This window comes from Hibiscus syriacus, unplaced genomic scaffold (assembly GCF_006381635.1).
Source record: "Hibiscus syriacus cultivar Baekdansim isolate YM2019G1 unplaced genomic scaffold, ASM638163v2 tig00117056_pilon, whole genome shotgun sequence".
NCBI classification, from domain to species: domain Eukaryota; kingdom Viridiplantae; phylum Streptophyta; class Magnoliopsida; order Malvales; family Malvaceae; genus Hibiscus; species Hibiscus syriacus.
In genome coordinates, this window is record NW_024063539.1 from 2,401,683 (window position 1) to 2,421,167 (window position 19,485).

A 19,485-nucleotide genomic window follows, 5' to 3' on the forward strand; every position below is an offset into this window, starting at 1 on the left:
TATATTATTATTTTTGATTTTGATTATCGATCTATTAATTTTATCAGTTAATTATTTAAATGTTATCAATCTAGTCATCTCATATAAATATTTAACGAAAATATTGATGCACAAGTTAATAAATTAGTATAATTACATATTTAATCTTAAAGACTTACATATTTTATAAAATTAGTCTTATTAAAAATTTAATTTAATAAATTTAATCCTCCAATCAGAACATGAAATGTGTCATCGTATACATAAATTTTTTAATAACTTTTAATTTGTTTAATTTAATATTTTTCTCTACTTAGAAGTGGAATTATTATTATATTTAAAAAAATTATAACTAATAATATTAATTATTATATAAATAATTAAATATTTATGTATTTAAAAGTTAAAAAAATTTAGGTGTACATACATTGACAAATTATATAAATGCAATAACATTAAATTATTAGAAACAAAAACATTCATTTAAATACAATATTAATTATATAAGAGTTAATGGTTATATGATGATAACAGAGCTGGACATTTTTTTCTATTGTGCCCGATGTTTTTACAATGCCCACATCGTTTTTGTTCTGTTGACTTCTCCCGAATATCCATATCACAATGTATTCTAGTAGATTTTGGACGACCTGAGTCTCTCAATAGCAATGGATCTGGTACAATTGTAAGCCAAGTTTGAATCTCATTTGGGTCTCTTTCGTTTCCTATGGGCGGAAACTCAAATTCATATACCTTGAATACTTGTGAAAGTTGGTATACGGGATCAACATAATTTTTGTAGTCCAAATGCGAATGTGAGCAAGCAGCAATGACATGAGAGCATGGATATTTGAGTGCTTGAAAGAAACCACAATCGCATCACCTCTCTTGCAGATTAACTCTTAAAGAGTTAGCTTCAATCTCTTGCAGCGGACGTGGCATTTCGGTTACACGAAACAATTCACTGGTGCGAGAAAAATTTGTAACTAACATCCCATTTGATGCAGCCACTTTTTTCTGTAAATCAACTACTAGTCTTAGGTGGTAAATATGTCCGTTTTGCATCCAAGTAAGAGCTTGTCCACCGAGCTTTGTAAAGAGTTGACCCAAACAAAAATAAGTCATTTTAACCAACGTCGTGACTGGTAAATGACGTGCCCCCTTTAAGGTTGAATTTATTGCTTCAGCCAAGTTTGTTGTCATATGACCATAGCGATATCCCCCGTCATATGCATTTGTCCACATTTCTTTGTTGATGTCCATAATGTACTCGCACCCCTTCTTATTTTTGCCAAACAGCTCTTGTAGCATCGACTCAAACCTTTGAGGTAAGAGTTCGTAACCTAAGCCATTAGGAATATGTAATAGTTAATATGAAGTATAAATAAGTAATAAGAAATTGATAGAAAAATTGGGAAAAAGTAACATACCCATCCGCACGACTAACTAACGTTCATCGTTCTTCTTGTATTTTCCGTAATAGTTTGCAGCAATATGACGGACACAATAACGATGTTAAACATGTGGAGGTCTATACATTGTACCCAAAGAGTCCATTGTTTCTTTTATCCCGGCTCCTCGGTCTGAAATAATGCATACTCGTTCCCTGGTGACAACATGTAAACGTAAATTTTTAAGGAAAAAAGCCCAAGACTCAGTGTCTTCTCCTTGAACGAGGGCAAACGCAACAGGAAGAATATTGCGGTTTCCATCTTGGACCACAGCCAATAATAAAACTTGCTTGTATTTCCCATACAAGAAAGTACCATCAATTTGGACAACTGGTTTACAGTACTTGACTGCATTAATACACTGAGGGTAAGTCCAAAAGACACGGTAAAATTGGCAGCGATCGCGAACCATTCGATCATTCACGTAATGATGTTGAGTTTCGAACTCAACAACTGTCCCGGGATTAAGTCTTTGCACAACATGAAACCAACTGGGTAGCTCGTTGTAAGAGGAATCCCATTCGCCATGAAGTTTGCAAATGGCATTCTGTTTTGCCAACCACGCTTTTTTATATGAGATAGTGTACCCATATTGTGACTGTATAGCAGAAATCAACACTGCAACAGCTATATGAGAGCTTTGCTTCACAATGGGCATGATTGCTTGACAAATAATGTTGGAGTCCAAGTTGGGATGATCCTGATTTATACCTGTTGCACAACATGTATGAGGACCGTTGTATTTGGTTAGTTCCTATAAGTTGTTCTTCCTCTTCCTCTTTAATACACGGACCATCCATTGACATCCGTTCTCACGTTGGACGTAGTAGCAGACATATTTCTCCGTGTTAGATCGATCAACTCGGGACTGAACTGAGTTACGAATATTGTAACTCTTTATTGCCATCATTGCTTCCTCCTTCGATGCGAACTCCATTCCAATATGTAAATTACCGTCATTGACTGATGATTGAAGTCCATAGTTGCCAACATCAGGAAGATCTGGAAATTCAGGCTCATACATTGCATCATAATCAGCCTCATACATATGTGCAGGAAGTTCGGCTGGTGTTGTATTTATCGGAACGTCATCATCGTCATCATCAGAATGTACGTTAAACTGTGGTGAGTCAGGTTCAACGAATAATCCCGTTTCAGCACCTGGCTCCCGAAGAGGTTCTTCTGGTGGAGATGAGGGTTCCTCCGATAATCCAATGTTGAGGTCAAATAAGTCCCCGCTTGCGTGTCCTCCCCTTGAACTTGAGGCCATTGTATCATGTGGGATGTGAATAGACTGTCGTCTCGTTGGCATTTCCATATGTAAGTCGAAAACATTGGCAGATGAATGTCTGCCCCTTGAAGTAGAAAAGATGTTGCCATATGGATTATTGGTGAAGCCACGTGGGTTGAGATCATAAGCAGTTGCAGATGAATGTCTTCCTATTGAACTTGATGGCATGGTATCTGGCGTTGGATCCGCCATTAATGATGTGAAATTATTACAGATCAGTTGTGTCGGGCTATCAACTTGATCAGTTTGATATGCAATGCCAAAGTGAGAGGAATATGAGAGACCACGAGTTGCACGAACCTCAATAAAAGTGTCATACATTTCAATAAGAGATTGTGAACTCCCCATATGAGCATCAACCATCATAGAAACATCATCATCGTTTGAAAGCTGAAATGATGTATACGTGAGCGGAAAAAGTTCAGTAGGAAATCTGTACTGAAGTGAATATAGTCTTCTCTGGCCTGTTACACGAATCTTTAACGAAATTTTTGTGATTAACTCCTCAATTGTGATGTTTCTCTTCAAGGTTAAGGAGATATAATGATCTGACTCAAAAATAACCCCCTCTTCAGCTTCCTTAATTAGTACATCATACAAAACAACAGCAGAAAGACGACTCATTTTCAGAGAATTTGAGAATTTAGAGTTTGGGAATTTGAGAATTTGAAAGCTTGTAAACTGAAGTTTGTTTTGAAAGTTTATAATATGTTGCATATAATAGTGTCTATAATCGGAGTACTATTCACATGAAGGCGCGTTCTCGGGGGCGCGCCTTCCATTATTTCAGAGAATATGTTATCATTGCCCTATTATGTCACTCATGTCCCTCGGGGACACTAGATATATCAGTACCTATTATTTTACTATTCACATGAAGGCGCGTTCCCGGGGGGGCGCCTTCCATTATTTTATCAGAGAATATGTTATCATTTCCCTATTATGTCACTCATGTCCCTCGGGGACACTAGATATATCAGTACCTATTATTTCACTATTCACATAAAGGCGCTTTCACGGGGGCGCGCCTTCTATTATTTTGTCATAGAATATGTTATCATTACCCTATTATGTCACTCATGTCCCTCGAGGACACTAGATATATCAGTACCTATTATTTCACTATTCACATGAAGGCGCGTTCCTGGGGGCGCCCCTTCCATTATTTTATCATAGAATATGTTATCATTGCCCTATTATGTCACTCATGTCCCTCGGGGACATTATTCATATCAGTACCTATTATTTCTCAGGGGACATGAAGGCGCGTTCCCGGGGGCGCGCCTTCCATTATTTTGTCATAGAATATGTTATCATTGCCCTATTATGTCACTCATGTCCCTCGGGGACATTATTCATATCAGTACCTATTATTTCTCAGGGGACATGAAGGCGCGTTCCCGGGGGCGCGCCTTCCATTATTTTGTCATAGAATATGTTATCATTGCCCTATTATGTCACTCATGTCCCTCGGGGACACTAGATATATCAGTAAATCAGGTAAATTATAACCAAAATTTAACTTCTTTTGAAAGTTCAGCAAGTTAAGAATAACTTAAATTAAAACGTTATGTGAAGTTTGAATAAATTAGATAAAATGTTATGGATAAATTGAATAAATGTGAAGTGATAAGTTGATTGTGACATTGAAATTGTATGGAATGAGCATTGAAATGTGACATTGAATAAATTGCCAATTCACCCCCCTCTTGGCCGATTCCGTCGATCGATTAACTCAACATAAGTTGATTTTAATGTATACGTTTTAATATATATGTTAATGATAAAATCATATGTATGGATAAATTTAATTTCAATTTAAGTATTGTGAACTATAATTGGAATATAACTTTTAATTTCGAATACAATTGGAATATTAAGTTGAAATTTAATGTTAAATTTCGAATACTATAATTTATATTTTAAATTTAAATTTCGAATAATATTATTTTTATTTTTATTTTAAATTTCGAATAATATAATTTATATTTTAAAAACATTTATCAAACATTTAATGTTAAATGTGAATAAAAAATAACATTAAAAAATATGTATGTAACAACCATGAAACATTTAAATAACATAACCAAATTACATAAAATTCTGAAATATAATTATTTAAATAACATTAAATACAACTAGATCACCGATGTCGTCTTCTCGAATGAGTTCCACATGGCGATGGTTGTCTATTTCGTGGAGGATTTCTTCGTGGAACTTGTTCTTCAGTCTCCTCATCTTCACTATCATCATCAGCAGCATTTTCTTCATTTGGTGTAGATGACGCTGAAGGGGCCAACAGTGTATATCGGTTCTCCCAAAGCGCAATCCAATCTCTGTGTCTCACCACCCAGTTAACATCTTTCTTTTCTCGTCTATCTATGTTATGCACGTCGTCTAAATTCATAGGAGCTCTAGGAATATATTGCGTACAACTATACTGACGGAGCACGCGATCAACTGGATGCCACTCAATAATAGCATAACATATAAGAGGTATAACCGATATCCATACCTCTAATGACCCACTAAGGTGGGGTGGAATGCAAGCTTTCACTTCATCGCTCGCATAAGGTATCCACTGAAACTGAAATATAAATATACAATTTAAATAAATAAAATATTCTAATATATCTAACATTTTAAATTAAAATATTAATAATTAAACAAATTTAAAAACATACCTCAGACCCAGCTTTCGTATCAATAAGTAAACGAATTTCCTCTAACCCAGTAGGTATACTTTTATGGTCCTTTCTTTTCATCGACCACCTATGAAATATAATATAAACTAAATATCACCATATTTAATTGAAAATATTTAAATCAAAATTTAGTTCGAAAATTACCTCAACAATAAGGGGAATACGTATGGTTCATTCACGATCGGGCATAAGAAAGGCATGCGGAACCACACCCATGATTGTAGAAGCAGAAGACATCCACCGATAGCAGTTTTCTTATAATTCGTCGCCCGACACATTTCTCTAAAGAGAAATGCCAAAACTGCAGCGCCCCAACTATATCTTCCAGCTTCATCAAAATCGATCAGATGCCGCAACCACATACAATGCACCTGGTTGCGAGATTTGTCGGACATCAATATTCCTCCAATTATTCGTAGAATATATGCCCGAGCACATGCCTTTGCTTGATCCTCTGAAGCATTTTCATTTAAAACCTCAAAATTAACTTTCAACCAAGATAAAGCTATTCTACCTCCATTAAACTCTGGCGGAGTAGCTCCAAGATAATCAATGCACATTGATTGCCAATCACCATCCGCCATACCACACATCATATTTCCTTCGACGGGAAGCCCCAGATGCATAGAGTCATCCTCCAATGTAATTGTCGTCTCTCCACATGGAATGTGAAAAGTGTGTGTCTCGGGCCTCCACCTCTCAATCAGTGCAGAAATTAGGACAGGTTCGAGTTTGCAACCGCCTATAATTGTTGCAATATACTTGAACCCGGCAGAAGCCAAATATGGCAAAATACGTTCCGGTGTCGGTATACGTAGATTTTTAAAAAAAGTCTCTAAAATACGATCAGTATCCTAAATAATATACATTATAAAAAATAAAAATTAATATAAATTCATAATAACTTTAAAATAAAAATAAATTTAAATATTAACATTAATTATAAAAAATATTACCATATCGCTAAAATGTCTGGAGATATGATCAATATCCAATCGCAACAGCATTTCGTTTTCCATTATAACTGTAGACAAAACAATATAATTAGCAAAAAAAATTAATAATTCTAAATAAATAATAATTATATAAATATTATTTTAATAAAAAAATAATATTTACATAAATATATTAATATAAAAAATAATAACTATTTAAAAAAATACTAACATAAAAATAAATTTCTTACCACTAATAACAAATTTAAAACTCAAATAGTTAGAGAATTTGAGTTATATAAGAGAGGAGAACATGATTTTGGCGTGAAGAACGAGGGAGGGTTGAGGGGGTTTATATAGGGGAGGAGGAGGGGTAGTTAGGACGCGCCTTTGTCAACTCAGCAAAAAGAGTGCTACTTCGAGAAATATTGATCAAACGGTATCAGAAAGAGAATATTAAAGAAAATTGATGTCAGTTATGTCAAATAGCCTTCCTTCCCGACTCTTCCTCAAGATCCGAATTCAATGCTCCTGTGTTGATGGGATTCGAAAATCCGTTTCCACCAAGTACAAAACTCGCCCACAGGACACACTTTCGTCTATTGCTGATTCGATTTAGGCTGGTTTGGTGTCAGCTGATCAGATTAGGGAGGCCAACTCCATTGCCGATCCTTCTGTTCTTGATGTGGGGGAGAACCTTGTGATTCCTTTGCCGTGTACTTGTTTTAATGGGACTGATAATGGTCTGCCCACCATTTATCTATCATATGTGGTGAATCCAGTGGATACTTTAGTTGGAATTGCAGCGAGTTATTCAACTACGATCACGTATTTAATGAATGTCAATGCTATGGGGAGTACTTCAATTAAGGCTGGTGATATTCTAGCTGTTCCTTTATCAGGTAGTTTTTCATTTCCTTGTTTTGGTTAGATTGTATGATTGACATTAAAATTGAAATTTGCAATGTAATCATCTAAAGTCAATGTTATTTCTTGAATTTTCAGCTGTAGAGTTGAGTTTTATACTTGCTTATGTAATTAGGATACTAGGATTAGCTTTTTGTATGATTGCCAGAAAGGCAAAAATCGTATTGCTATAACCATCTGTAGTTTTAGCTGAAACTTTATCCCTTTGATATTTTTGGCGTTGATGAGTTCAAGTTGATGGAATAATTGTGTTCTACTTTGCGTTGGAATTGAGTTTTCTTTTATGCTTTTGCATTGTTTATGCCGGTTTCTAATGACAATGAAAGTTAAGTGTTGGTTCTTTCGGTTCTTGCAGCTTGTGCTTCTAATTTTCCAAAATATGCCTCCGATTATGGACTGATTGTTCCTAATGGGAGCTATGCTATTACTGCTAGCCACTGTGTCCAGTGCAGTTGTGGCCCCGGGAGTCGCAAGTAATTGAGCCATTTCGTAGCTTATTGGTTTATTAGTTGTATATAGTCTTACTGCTTGTGATTCTTTTCCTTAAATCTAGCAGTGTGGAGTTAATCGTCTTTACTGATCGTGTCAAGCAGTTTGTACTGCATGCCTTCTTTGTTGGCTGTTCTTGTTCAAGTATGCAATGTAAAGGCAACAATCTTAAGCTAGGGAACGTTACAGTGCAGCAAAGTAGTGCTGGATGCAACGTTACTTCTTGTGCTTACGGTGGTTATGCGAATGGCACCATTATCACTTTGTATGCTACAGCTTTTACTTACTTTTTGTGATATTTATGTAAAACATGATCTCCTTGTTCGACTTTTTCTGATGACTGAACCCTTCCAATCCTTGCCTTTTTTTTGCAGGTTGTCGTCCTCTCTTCAACCTCAATGTCCAGGTACACGTTTATAAATACTGTTCTCAATGCTTGTGATTCCAAAATCCATGAAGACAAGAAATCATTTAATTTCAGCATGATTTGGACTTATCTAATCCAATGATGTGAATATATTTATTTCCTTTTTGCATTAACACTGATTAAAACAACTAAGTTTGCAATTTCTAATTAAACTGAGTAGAATTATCTGGTGTCATTTATCTGGTCTTTTTTGTTGTAGCATCTGCACATTCAAATAATAATCATTTATTCATCAACATACTGAATTCTTTTGTTACCTTCAATGATGCAAAATTGTCGACAATTCTGGTGCTTTGTTTTGTTAAAATGAGTGAAATATTGAGCTCATGACTTCAAATCTCGAGGAGTTGAACATGAGTGGTTTAACTTTCCAAATTCAAATACATTTCTTGATTGTCATAAACAGGTTCTTGACCGATTTAAATTTCCATTTTATTTTAAATAATGCAGGACTGCAGCAATTTCCTCCCCTTGTAGCCCCACCTACTTATGTACTGGATTCGGTTTTTGCCCCGGCACCAACACCCCAGACGGATGGTACCACTAAAACTGTGCCCAAGACTTCTACAGTGCCATCTATTGGGTCGCTTCCTGGACTTTCACCAGCAGGTGCCCCATTGGGAAGTATGTCTGATGCCTCCACATTGGCAAATTCAGTCGCTACTCTCCCTGCTGCACTTATGCTATGCTTCCTTATCAAATTAATCTCATCCTTCTCATTGTAATTTTGGTCATCTTTGTTTTGAACTTTTTGATCTATTGTATGTAACTTATCCATGACTGTTACCTTCCAAATTGCACAATCAATTTTAACTTGATTTAATCATCCATGCAAAAATTGTACTGGACTTTGATCTTTTAAAAGAAGATCTGTAACCATTGCCGCTAGGTCAAAAGAAATAGTGAAACTTACCCAGCCAGTGTAAGTCCCCTGTTCCCATGTTGACAACGTTTAGAACAGCTTTCCAGCATGCCAAATGCTCAAAACCTTCTGCGATTTGCTGACGCCTCCTAATGTTTTCAGCAGAGCTGTTCTTAATCTATTCACAGTAAGCAAATCCTATTGGTATTCACGGTTAATTAAAAGAAAGGGAGCAAAGGCATGACAACTAATAACAAAATCAATGGAAAAGAAAGTGCGCTGAAATTCACCAGCAAGTTTGAATTGTCAAGCAACATGCTCATAAAACAGAAAACCACTTATCTAGTGTCTAAAAATGTTAACACACATGGAGATGGAGATGTTGGCAACCCCATCCACAACATTTTTAACCTGAGCTCAGGTTATGAGCTCACAAAATATACAACTTTATGAACCACAAGAACAAATGATTCTGCAATATGTTAACATTTCTCGAAACCCCACATTTTTATTGCAGCTATTGTAATTTGGATTAGTTTCCAGCCACAAAAAGGGGTTTCTTGAGAGTTTTAGATAAGCTTTGTTTGTGAGCCACAAAAGGAAAGGGGAAATTATCGTCCACAAAGTTGAAAGAGTTGCTATATAAGAACCAAAACAGTAATTAATTAATAAAAATAAATAAATTCCTGGAAATCTATACAAGAATGGCCTCAGCTTCGTCACTGTATTATCACTACATTTCACCATGTTTGAAGAAGAGAGGTTTACCAGACGATCAATGCTTTGCTACTTTGACAAATAAACACTCTTTTGTGTATATTTTTACTCTTAATTACTCCGTTGCTTTCATGACATAATATCTTTGTTAGCAGGAGGAGGAGGATTGCTACATTTTCCTGTGGCAAATCACAAGAGACAGCAGCAAAAGCAACTGCAAAAGCAAGAAGAAATCAAGGAAGACGATGGGCGTGGCCATGTAGCTTCAACTAGAAGAAGACAATTTATGTTTCAAGCGCCTCTTATTGCCTTTTCTTTTTCACAATTGGTTACGTCTAATGCTCTTGCAGTTGCAGAGATTGGTAACTATGTTCATACATAACTATATATATATTATGATGTTAATTCTTTCTCCTTTTTTTCTATTTGATTAATTTGTTTCTATCTGTTTCAGATGTGCCTCAAGATTTCAGGATTTATAACGATGAAGTGAATAAGTACAAGATTTTCATTCCCCAAGGTTAGTGTCTCCTTCCTAAATTTACCCAATTTATATACATGTGATTTGCATTGGCATTGGAACTGGAAAACCACCCGATAAGAATTAGAATATTCGAGTTTCCGGGGATTTGGGTCGAAATTTACAAATGAAATGATTAATTTGTTGTTGCAGATTGGCAAGTGGGAGCTGGTGAACCCAATAGTTTCAAGTCCATTACTGCTTTCTATCCAGAAGAAGCAGCCAACTCAAATGGTAAAGCTAATCTGGCATGCATGCCCTTTCTTATATCCATTTAGTGGGTTGCATATACAATAAAAACTAAAATTAAAATTTGCTGCTTCAGTTAGCGTAGCCATCTCAGGGCTTGGTCCCGATTTTACTCGAATGGAATCCTTCGGTAAAGTCGAAGCTTTTGCAGACACTCTGGTACATTGTCATTGTCTTTTTCTTCTTTTTGTTATGGAGCTTTGCTTAAACATGCTTAGTTAACTGCGCTTTCCATTAGGTTAGTGGACTGGACAGGAGTTGGCAAAGGCCCCCAGGTGTGGCTGCAAAACTCATAGATTGCAAAGCTTCTAATGGTATATATTATTATTACAATTTAAAATTTTTTACACGAATTATGTGTCTACTTCGTTTCTATACTTGACGAATGTGCATTGATCATCAGGCTTGTATTATATTGAGTATACACTGCAAAATCCAGGGGAAAGTAGAAGACATTTGTTTTCAGCTATTGGAATGGCATCCAATGGTTGGTATAACAGACTATATACTGTCACTGGACAGGTTCGCTTGCATCTTCCATAAACCATTCGGTTAACTTCCGTATCTTCTGTAATCTTTAATTAATATATACATACATGATCCATCATTTTCCTCATGCAGTATGTCGAAGAAGAAGCCGAGAAATATGGTTCCACAATTGAGAAGGTTGGTAAATGGTAACTTCAGTTAACGTATATGGAACATGCCACAAGTTTCTGCACCTTCAAAATCTTGATTCTTGTGCATGGCTCCAGTTCTAGGACAAGAAAAAGAAAGCTTTGACCTGTATGAGGGTGGAACTTACCTGTTCAACTTGATATCGAGCTAATATTTTAATCTCATCCCTCATCTTATCTTGCAGGCAGTATCCTCCTTCAGATTCACTTGAAGCTACTGTTGCTGGAAAACAAGGAGACTCTTCCTTGAGTTCAGCAGAAAGAGCTGCAGATCCTCTCGAGTAGTAAATATATGAGTCCTTTGCATATATCAAACGATATGGAGGGAGGCAGTAAGGCTTTTAGTATCATTTGCGACTGATGATGAATCTTTCAATATTTTTGACCAACTAAATGAAAATTTCCTGCATTTCAGTAAGAAAATTACATCAATTCAGTTCCGAGAACATGTTATAAAATCAAAAGCTGGATATTAGCCTAAAACCTTTTGTGAGATTACAATCTGAAAGCATACAGTACACATGGTTAATTCTTCCTAGACAAGAAAAAATATAAATATCTGCAAAAACTTGGGAGTCTATCAATGGGATGCAACTAATCTCCTGTGTATTTTCCATTTTAGGTCAGTTTTTTTTTCTAATTTCTTATAGGTGAGTGCAAGATCAATTCATCATTGTCTTGATGTTCTTGAAAAAAGTTCTTCAATGCTACTATAATGAATGTATAAAGAAAAATGAGAATATATATATATTTCATTCAACTTTTGATTAGATCTGAAGTTGCAAAGGGAAATTCAACTTTTGGTTGCACCATTGCACACACCTCAGGAAAGATGAAACAAAATGTTTCATTCTCATCCTATGTTAATGCCACTTTGTTGTGCAATGACAGAAATCTTATCAAATTACCAATTTCTAAATTAATTTGAGATGCAATAAACTTGTATGTACAACAATGGCCGTGACAGTGAGGGCAAATGGTAATACAACAACTCAAGTATAGAATATTCTTATTTTTCTTTACAGATTCACGAAGTATAAAAGCATCGAATAATTTTTTTCTCCAAAAAGATATCAAGCCAATAAAAAATTGATGCTGCACCAACCTATAAGAAATTGGAAAAAGAAACCAAAAATAAATAAATTCATTCAACATACTTCAATCCTCTCAAGCCTTAACCCACATGGATGTTGCCTCTATGGTAGTGGTTGTTGACCTTTTGTTTTTTCAGGAAGTTTCTCTATCCTCTTCAGTCTTTAACCCACATGGATGTTGCCTCTCTATCATCCAACATACTTCAATCCTTCTTACCACTTTCTCCATTTCAATAGTCAGACAAAATGATCCTTTGGTCCACTCTCACAACAAAAATATAATTCCAGCTGGCTAAGGCTCAATTCTCCACATCCCTTTTTAATGCAATGAAATCTCCTTCTCACCTTCCTCGATACACTCCTGGTACGGCATAGTTATGGGAGAGTACGGTGCCGTCAATGCCAGTTAAGCAATCCAGAAAAGAAATGTATATTTGATGAGACTTGAGATAGGGAAGAAGCATGAATCTTCATTAATCACATTTGTGTTTGTTTCTATCAAGTAGGGTTTCTTGAGGGTGAGTCCTATAATGATAGAGAAAGCTTTAGGACAAATTTCTATATATCTGCTGCTTTTTACTTTATCTTATGCATAAAAGAGTTTCCAGCATGCAGCAGAGTTTTCAACATGGAATCTATCAAGTGGACTTAATGGTAGATGAAAGTGTTATTTATTTTTTTGAAGTGAAGGGGTCTGACCTCTAACCCATGCCAGGTAGATACAAAGTTCGTCTCTTTCCACGTAACTTAAACCTATACTTTTAATTAGGGGTGAGTAAAATTTAACTCGACTCGAAAAGTTAAAAAAAAATTGATTTCAAGTTATTCGAGTCAACTCGAATTATCGATAAGGGTTTTCGAGTTCAAATCGAGTTAAAATTTGAAAATTTCGAGTTACTTGAAAAACTGAAAATTTAACTAACTATTTTGACAGTTTTACGATTTAATCCATAATTTTCTTATTCCTTCAATTCCTCCTTCATTTTAAGTTAATTTTCACCAAATTTAAACCACATACTCCTAAAATATCTTAGAATACCTATGTGCTTTCAATTCCTCCTTTTTGATAACATTATTTTAATTTTTCAATCTAGTCCTTCAATTTTTCATGATTTCCTTATTTCTTCGATTCATCATTCATTTTAAGTCCATTTTTTACCAAATTTGAACCATATGCTCCTATACCACTACATAGTACCTATGTAACTTCAATTCCTATTTTTACTAAAAATAGACTCCCTTTTTTATTTGTCCATTAACTTTTCATTTTACTCAATTTGATCTTTTAACTACAATGTTTGCAAATTCTCTCTCATCAATTCATTGACTCTTTTATACTCTTATCAATATTTTACCCTCAAAATATCTATAAAATATAATATTATAAATATATTTTATAATTTTAGATTGTATTTGATATATTAAATAATATTATAATGTGAAAAGAATATGAATATATATATATATATATATATATTATATGGATAGAGAATCAAAAAGTTAGAATCAATCCTTACCATAATACTATAAATTCTCATGTCAATCTGGGCAGGAGCTCAAATTCTTTCCCCCAATTTACGAGGCCCTAATCTGGTGGTCCAACATCCTCAAGAAGTTTTCGATGTTGGAATTGTTGAGTGGAAATCTTCGCTGGTGGGGTAATTTCTCGGGGCTGCTCCAAATTTTTCAACAATGCTGAAAATTGTTGAAAATCAGTGGAATAACTCTTTGAAAGGGACTCGAGTTCAGGTCAATTTCGCTGGTAGTAATCTCTACTTATTCTCTTTCAATTCGGATTCAGCTAGGGATTGGGTATTGGAAAATGGTCCTTGGCAAGCCTTTAATCTTAAGGAAATGGTAGCCTAATATGTCTAGATTACACTTTGATCTGTCCAAAATCCCATTATGGGTGCACCTTTATAACGTGCCTCTTGAATTATTTTCGAGAGATGGATTAAGCTATTTAGCTAGTGCAATTGGTAATCCGTTAACTATGGACTCCATTACTGCCTCAAAAACTAGGTTAGAATTTGCGAAAGTTTTTGTTGAGGTAGGAGTTCAAGATGTTATTCCTCAAACTGTTGAAGTTGTTCTTGCTAATGGACAAACTTCCACGATATTTGTGGAAGTTCCTTGGTACCCTAAAAGCTGTAAGAGTTGTAATTCATTTGGTTACGGTAAGAAAAAATGTTTAATCAAAAAGAGTGTTAAACCTATTCCCTCACATATTTGGATGAAAAAGAATGATTCTGCTAGTGGTACTGATCTTATTCATAATGACTCTTCTATTCCTTCTCTGATTCCCGAGCCTTTGGTTTCTCCTTCTCATTCTCCAAAAGATAATATTATTTGTGATTTGGTTCCCTCTAATGAACATTCCTGTTCTTCTCTTGGAATCAAACTTACTGTTGTTATTAGGGACTCAAATACCAATATCTCAAATATGGAAGAAGAGAACTTGGAGTATGTTATTTCAAATGTTGTCAACAATGCACCTTCTCTTACTTCAAACCTTTCTGAAGTTCTTATTGAAACATCTTCTTTTCATTCAGATTCATCTTATAAGGTTATCATTGATTCAACTGCTCCAAAGAGAGGTAGAGGAAGACCTGTGAAAGTAAAACCTAAGACTGCTCTTAAAGGTTCCTCAAATAGATTTGAAATTCTTAACTCTGTTGATGAGAATTTGCCTTCTTTAGAGGACCAAAGTAAGAAGCCTAGGGCTGCTGCTTCAGGTGTGGCTTTACTTATTAAGGATCTAAAATCTAAAAAGAAAGAATAATTATGCAAAGTTAATAGTAACTCTGATAGAGTTAGTGGGGTAACAATGCTTCTTAATCCCAATGATAGTATGCTTCTGGAATGTTAGAGGATTAAACCATCCTCATAAACAAATAAAATACTGAATAGGGCTAATCTGTACAAGGTTGATGTTATTTGCCTGATGGAGACTAGAGTGAAAGCTGATAAAGCTAATGAAATAATTAATAACAAGTTCATCAATTGGAATTTTTGTTTCAACTATGATTATGCTTCTAATGGTAGACTTTGGATCCTTTGGAGAAAGGAGTTGACTTTCTCTTTTTGTCATGCTTCTGCCCAATGCCTCTCTGTTAAAGGGCATTTCAATGGTATTCCTTTTGTCATTTCTGCTATTTATGGTAACAATGATGGTATTCAAAGAATAATGCTTTGGCAGCACCTTAGAGAGCTTGACTCTACCTATGGCTCCTATCCTTGGATTCTTGGTGGAGACTTCAATATCTTCCTTAATTCTATTGAAACTCTGATCATGATTTTTTAGGTCCTTATTCCTCTTCTGACATGATTGAATTCAAGGATACTCTTAATGACCTCCTTCTTCATGATCATCCTTTCTTTGACCCTACTTACACTTGGAACAACAAGAAGAAGGAGACTTTTCTTGCTAGGAAACTAGACACGCCCTTATTAATTCTTTTGGGTTACTTCTTTTTTGAACTCCCATGTTGATTTTTTGGCTCCTGGTCCTTCGGACATTGTATGGCTCTTACTTGGCTTAATAAAAATGCTATTGTTCATCATCCTAAGCCTTTTAAATTCTACAATTTCTAGTATACTCTTCCAAATTTCCTGGATGAAGTGAATCAGTCTTGGCATATTCATGTTTAAGGTAACCCTATGACTTCTCTTGTCATTAAGCTAAAAAGACTTAAGACTTGTTTGAGGAACATCAACAAAGAGCATTTCAGTAACATTTCTCATAAGGTGAAACAAAAGAAAGTTGAACTTGAACATGTCCAGTTCTAACTCTTAAGGGGAATTGTTTTATTGAAAATGAGTTGAAAATTCAAAATGAGCTTTCTCACCTTAAAGCTGCAGATTCCATGTTCCTAAAACAAAAATAAAAAATTCAATGGCTAAAAGAGGGGGATAAATATACAAAATTTTTCCACTCTTTCATTGCTTCTAGATACAAAAAAGATACCATTAGAGTTCTTATCAATGACCAAGGAAGCAGATTAGAAACCTTTGATGATATGGCTTATAAGCTTATTGATTTCTTCAAAAAACAGTTAGGAATTGTTGACAACAAAGTTATCTTCACTGATCCTAATACCCTGAAAAATCTGCTTAATCTTAACTTGTCTCAAGATGTTCTCACAGATTTAGAGAAAGACATTATTGTTGAGGAGATTAAACAAGCTTTCTTTACTCAAGGTAATGATAAAGCTCTAGGTCCTGATGGCTATTCTCCCTTATTCTTTAAGAAGACCTGGACTTTTATTGGGGAGGATGTTATCAAAGCTGTTAAATTCTTTTTCCACAACTTTCTCATCCATCCAGCTTTCAATTCCATCATTCTTGCTTTGGTTCCTAAGATCACTAATCCTAGTAAGGTTTCTGACTATAGGCCCATATCTTGCTGCTCAGTGGTGTATAAAGTTATCACTAAGATTATTAGTAAAAGACTTACTGATCTGCTGCCTGATATCATTACCCCTAACCAATATGTTTTTGTCAATGGTAGATCTATCATTGATAATTCCCTTCTTGCTCAAGATCTTGTGAAAGGTTATGGGAGGAATTCTATTTCACCTAGGTGTGCTCTCAAGATTGATCTTCACAAAGCTTTAGATTCCCTCAATTGGGGCTTCATTTATTCTATTCTTAAAGCTATTGAGTTGCCTCCTTTATTTATTAAGTGGATAGAAGTCTATTTTTCTGGAGCTAGATATTCTATTTCATTTAATGGCTCTTTGATTGGTTACTTCAAAGGTGAAAGGGGCATAAGATAATGGGATCCTTTATCTCCCACTTTGTTTGTTCTTGCTATGAACATTCTTTCTAAACTTCTCAATATTGTTGCTTCTAGAGGTATCTTTGGATTTCATCCAAAATGTAAGAAGCTTGGACTCACCCATCTTTATTTTGCTGATGATCTCCTTATTTTCTGCAAAGGTAACCTCGAATCAGTAACCGGGGTCATTATTGTTTTAGAACAATTTTATTCCATGTCTGGTCTGAAATTGAATGTTGCAAAAAGTGAAATGTTTTCTGCTGGTATATCTGTTAGAACCCTTGATCTCATTAAGAATTCAACTGGAGTTTCTACTGGTTCTCTTCCAGTGAGGTATCTTGGGGTTCCTATAATCACTAAGAATCTTACTATTAAGGATTGCTCTGCTCTCATTGACAAAATCAAGGCTAAAATCCACCAGTGGTTTGGAAAATTCTTAAGTTATGCTGGAAGACTTGAACTGGTGAAAAGTGTTCTGCTTAATATTGCAAATTTCTGGTGTAGGTAGTTCCTCATTCTACAGGCTGTTATTAACTCTATCAATCAACTATGCTCAAGATTCTTATGGGATGGTTCAAATGTAGCAGCTTCTAGAGCTCGTGTTCGTTGGGCTAACATCTGCTGCCCAAAATCTGAGGGGGGCTTAGGATTAAAGGACCTTAAAACCTGGAACAAGGCTATTATGATGCAGCTCATTAGATACCTCCTTGCTGGAGATGGATCTTTATGGATAGCGTGGACTTACTGTTATGTTATTAAAGCTAATGACTTCAGAGTCATGACAGCAAGTTCTTCTGCTAGCTGGTGTTTTAAACGGCTGTTGAAACTCAGAACTGAAGCTCTTTATTTTCTTAATGTTACTTCTAAGCCTACCATAACCATTTGGGAGGAGATAAGAGTTAAGCATTCCAAAGTCCCATGGCACAAGCTTATTTGGTTTCCTATGCACATCCCGAAATTCAGCATCATCTCATGGATGGCTATTCTTGATAAACTTCCTACTAGAGAGAGACTATCTATAATGGGAATTACTACTAATGTTTCTTGCTCTCTTTGCAATGATCATTTGGAATCGAGAAACCACCTTTTTACTAACTACATTTTTGCAAGCAGCCTGTGGAAGCAGATTCTTAACCTCAACCTCATTCTCAAACCGCAAATGACATGGGAAGATATGATCAATTGGGCAACTTCTACGTGGAAAGGTAAATCACTCCTAACGTCTATATTGAAGATTGCTTGGTGTTCTTCATCTACACCGTTTGGGAGGAAAGAAATAGGAGGATTTTTCAAGGAAGAACTCGTACTGTGGATGAAATATTACGATCCATTAAGGGTATTGTTAGCACTCAGCTTAGCAATAGGGGCTTTAATAGAATTGATAATATCAATTCTCTTCTTTGTAACAATTGGGGTATAGACTAACTATTTTTTGTTGTACATAGTTTCTTGATCCTTGATTGGGTGTTGTAATGAATGTTTACTTGGATAATAAAAATTTACTTATCCAAAAAAATACTATAAATAATTATAATAAAATTTGTATAGAAACTCAAATAACTCAACTCGAATTTCTTAAACTCGACTCAACTTGAAAAAATTTCAAATTAAGTTTGAGTTACAAAATATGATTTGTCAACTCAAATAACTCAAATTTTTTTACTCGATTAGATGGAATAATCACCCCCTACTTTTAATAAATCATAAATGAAAAAAAATATAGCAGCTTTATGGTAAAGGGTAAATAAAAATATTAAAGAGAAAAGGAAAGACCGCGTATTTAAAATTTGCCATATTGATCCAGATCAGCTGCTGAATATAGAAAATGAAACTACTTGCTCATTTCCAAGAAACTAAACCCTTGTTTCATTCCTAGATTTCTGACAAATTATAGATTAAAAAAAAGGAGCAAAGATGGCCCCAAAATGTGCAGCGAAATTATTTAAAAATGCATCTTCTTATTGCAAAATCAGATCGTGCTGGCACCTGCAGCAGTATTTGATTGAATAATACTTCATTCACACTTGATTTAGGACAAAACCCTCTAATTTTAAGAAAGGAGCAAGATTTGTACGGGTAGCCGACACTCTTCTTTTTCCCACATGAATTATCATTGGAAACAGCATTTCTGAGGATAAATTATTTTGGTGATGTTTGTTTTTGTTGAGGTAAAAGGTTTGTAGGTATCTACAGTAGAATAGGTAGATCAAAAGTTTGTAGTCTGCCAGAAGAAGACTGTTTGTTTTTTAACGTCTACAAACTGCTAAAATAAACTGAAATATAAATAAAATGATTTTTTAAACTTAAAAGAGTTTTACAATACTGAAATTTAAATAATTTTAGTTTTATAATAATGAAATTTAAATAATCCATACAACTACA

At 35.0% G+C, this 19,485-nt stretch overlaps 3 protein-coding genes across 4 annotated transcripts; all 3 read left to right on the plus strand.

Moving 5' to 3' along the window:
• The first annotated feature begins 6,856 nt into the window (after positions 1–6,856).
• LOC120198100 (lysM domain-containing GPI-anchored protein 1-like) lies at positions 6,857–8,970 on the plus strand. The gene is made up of 5 exons (XM_039199480.1): positions 6,857–7,263; positions 7,644–7,761; positions 7,882–8,042; positions 8,152–8,183; positions 8,655–8,970. The coding sequence occupies exons 3-5, from the start codon at positions 7,924–7,926 to the stop codon at positions 8,927–8,929; spliced, it is 426 nt and encodes a 141-aa protein (XP_039055411.1). The 5' UTR covers positions 6,857–7,263; positions 7,644–7,761; positions 7,882–7,923; the 3' UTR covers positions 8,930–8,970.
• Positions 8,971–9,752: 782 nt separating this feature from the next.
• Positions 9,753–11,670, plus strand: LOC120198647 (psbP domain-containing protein 3, chloroplastic-like). 2 transcript variants are annotated; one of them, XM_039199951.1, is made up of 9 exons: positions 9,753–9,828; positions 9,939–10,145; positions 10,238–10,303; positions 10,457–10,537; positions 10,629–10,711; positions 10,791–10,866; positions 10,956–11,074; positions 11,174–11,218; positions 11,415–11,670. In XM_039199951.1, the coding sequence occupies exons 1-9, from the start codon at positions 9,771–9,773 to the stop codon at positions 11,439–11,441; spliced, it is 762 nt and encodes a 253-aa protein (XP_039055882.1). In that variant the 5' UTR covers positions 9,753–9,770; the 3' UTR covers positions 11,442–11,670. The 2 variants fall into 2 exon arrangements, with proteins under 2 accessions (XP_039055882.1, XP_039055883.1); XM_039199952.1 differs by having other exon boundaries at positions 9,771–9,878; positions 9,986–10,145.
• A 4,672-nt stretch (positions 11,671–16,342) lies between these two features.
• LOC120198169 lies at positions 16,343–18,523 on the plus strand. Its single transcript, XM_039199538.1, has 3 exons — positions 16,343–17,081; positions 17,265–17,566; positions 17,627–18,523. Exons 1-3 carry the CDS (start codon positions 16,343–16,345, stop codon positions 18,521–18,523), a joined length of 1,938 nt encoding a protein of 645 aa, XP_039055469.1.
• The last annotated feature ends 962 nt before the right edge of the window (positions 18,524–19,485 follow it).

Excerpts from the sequence above, each read along its gene's own strand:
- LOC120198169 (XM_039199538.1), top strand. The coding sequence starts at position 16,343 with ATGGCTTATAAGCTTATTGATTTCTTCAAAAAACAGTTAGGAATTGTT. Across the intron at positions 17,082-17,264 it reads TTTGATTGGTTACTTCAAAG|GTAACCTCGAATCAGTAACC; the intron begins GTGAAAGGGGCA and ends TTTTCTGCAAAG. Across the intron at positions 17,567-17,626 it reads ATGCTGGAAGACTTGAACTG|GCTGTTATTAACTCTATCAA; the intron begins GTGAAAAGTGTT and ends CTCATTCTACAG.
- LOC120198100 (XM_039199480.1), top strand. The coding sequence starts at position 7,924 with ATGCAATGTAAAGGCAACAATCTTAAGCTAGGGAACGTTACAGTGCAG. Across the intron at positions 8,043-8,151 it reads AATGGCACCATTATCACTTT|GTTGTCGTCCTCTCTTCAAC; the intron begins GTATGCTACAGC and ends TTTTTTTTGCAG. Across the intron at positions 8,184-8,654 it reads TCTTCAACCTCAATGTCCAG|GACTGCAGCAATTTCCTCCC; the intron begins GTACACGTTTAT and ends TAAATAATGCAG.
- LOC120198647 (XM_039199952.1), top strand. The coding sequence starts at position 9,771 with ATGGCCTCAGCTTCGTCACTGTATTATCACTACATTTCACCATGTTTG. Across the intron at positions 9,879-9,985 it reads TGACAAATAAACACTCTTTT|CAGCAAAAGCAACTGCAAAA; the intron begins GTGTATATTTTT and ends CACAAGAGACAG. Across the intron at positions 11,075-11,173 it reads TATATACTGTCACTGGACAG|TATGTCGAAGAAGAAGCCGA; the intron begins GTTCGCTTGCAT and ends TTCCTCATGCAG.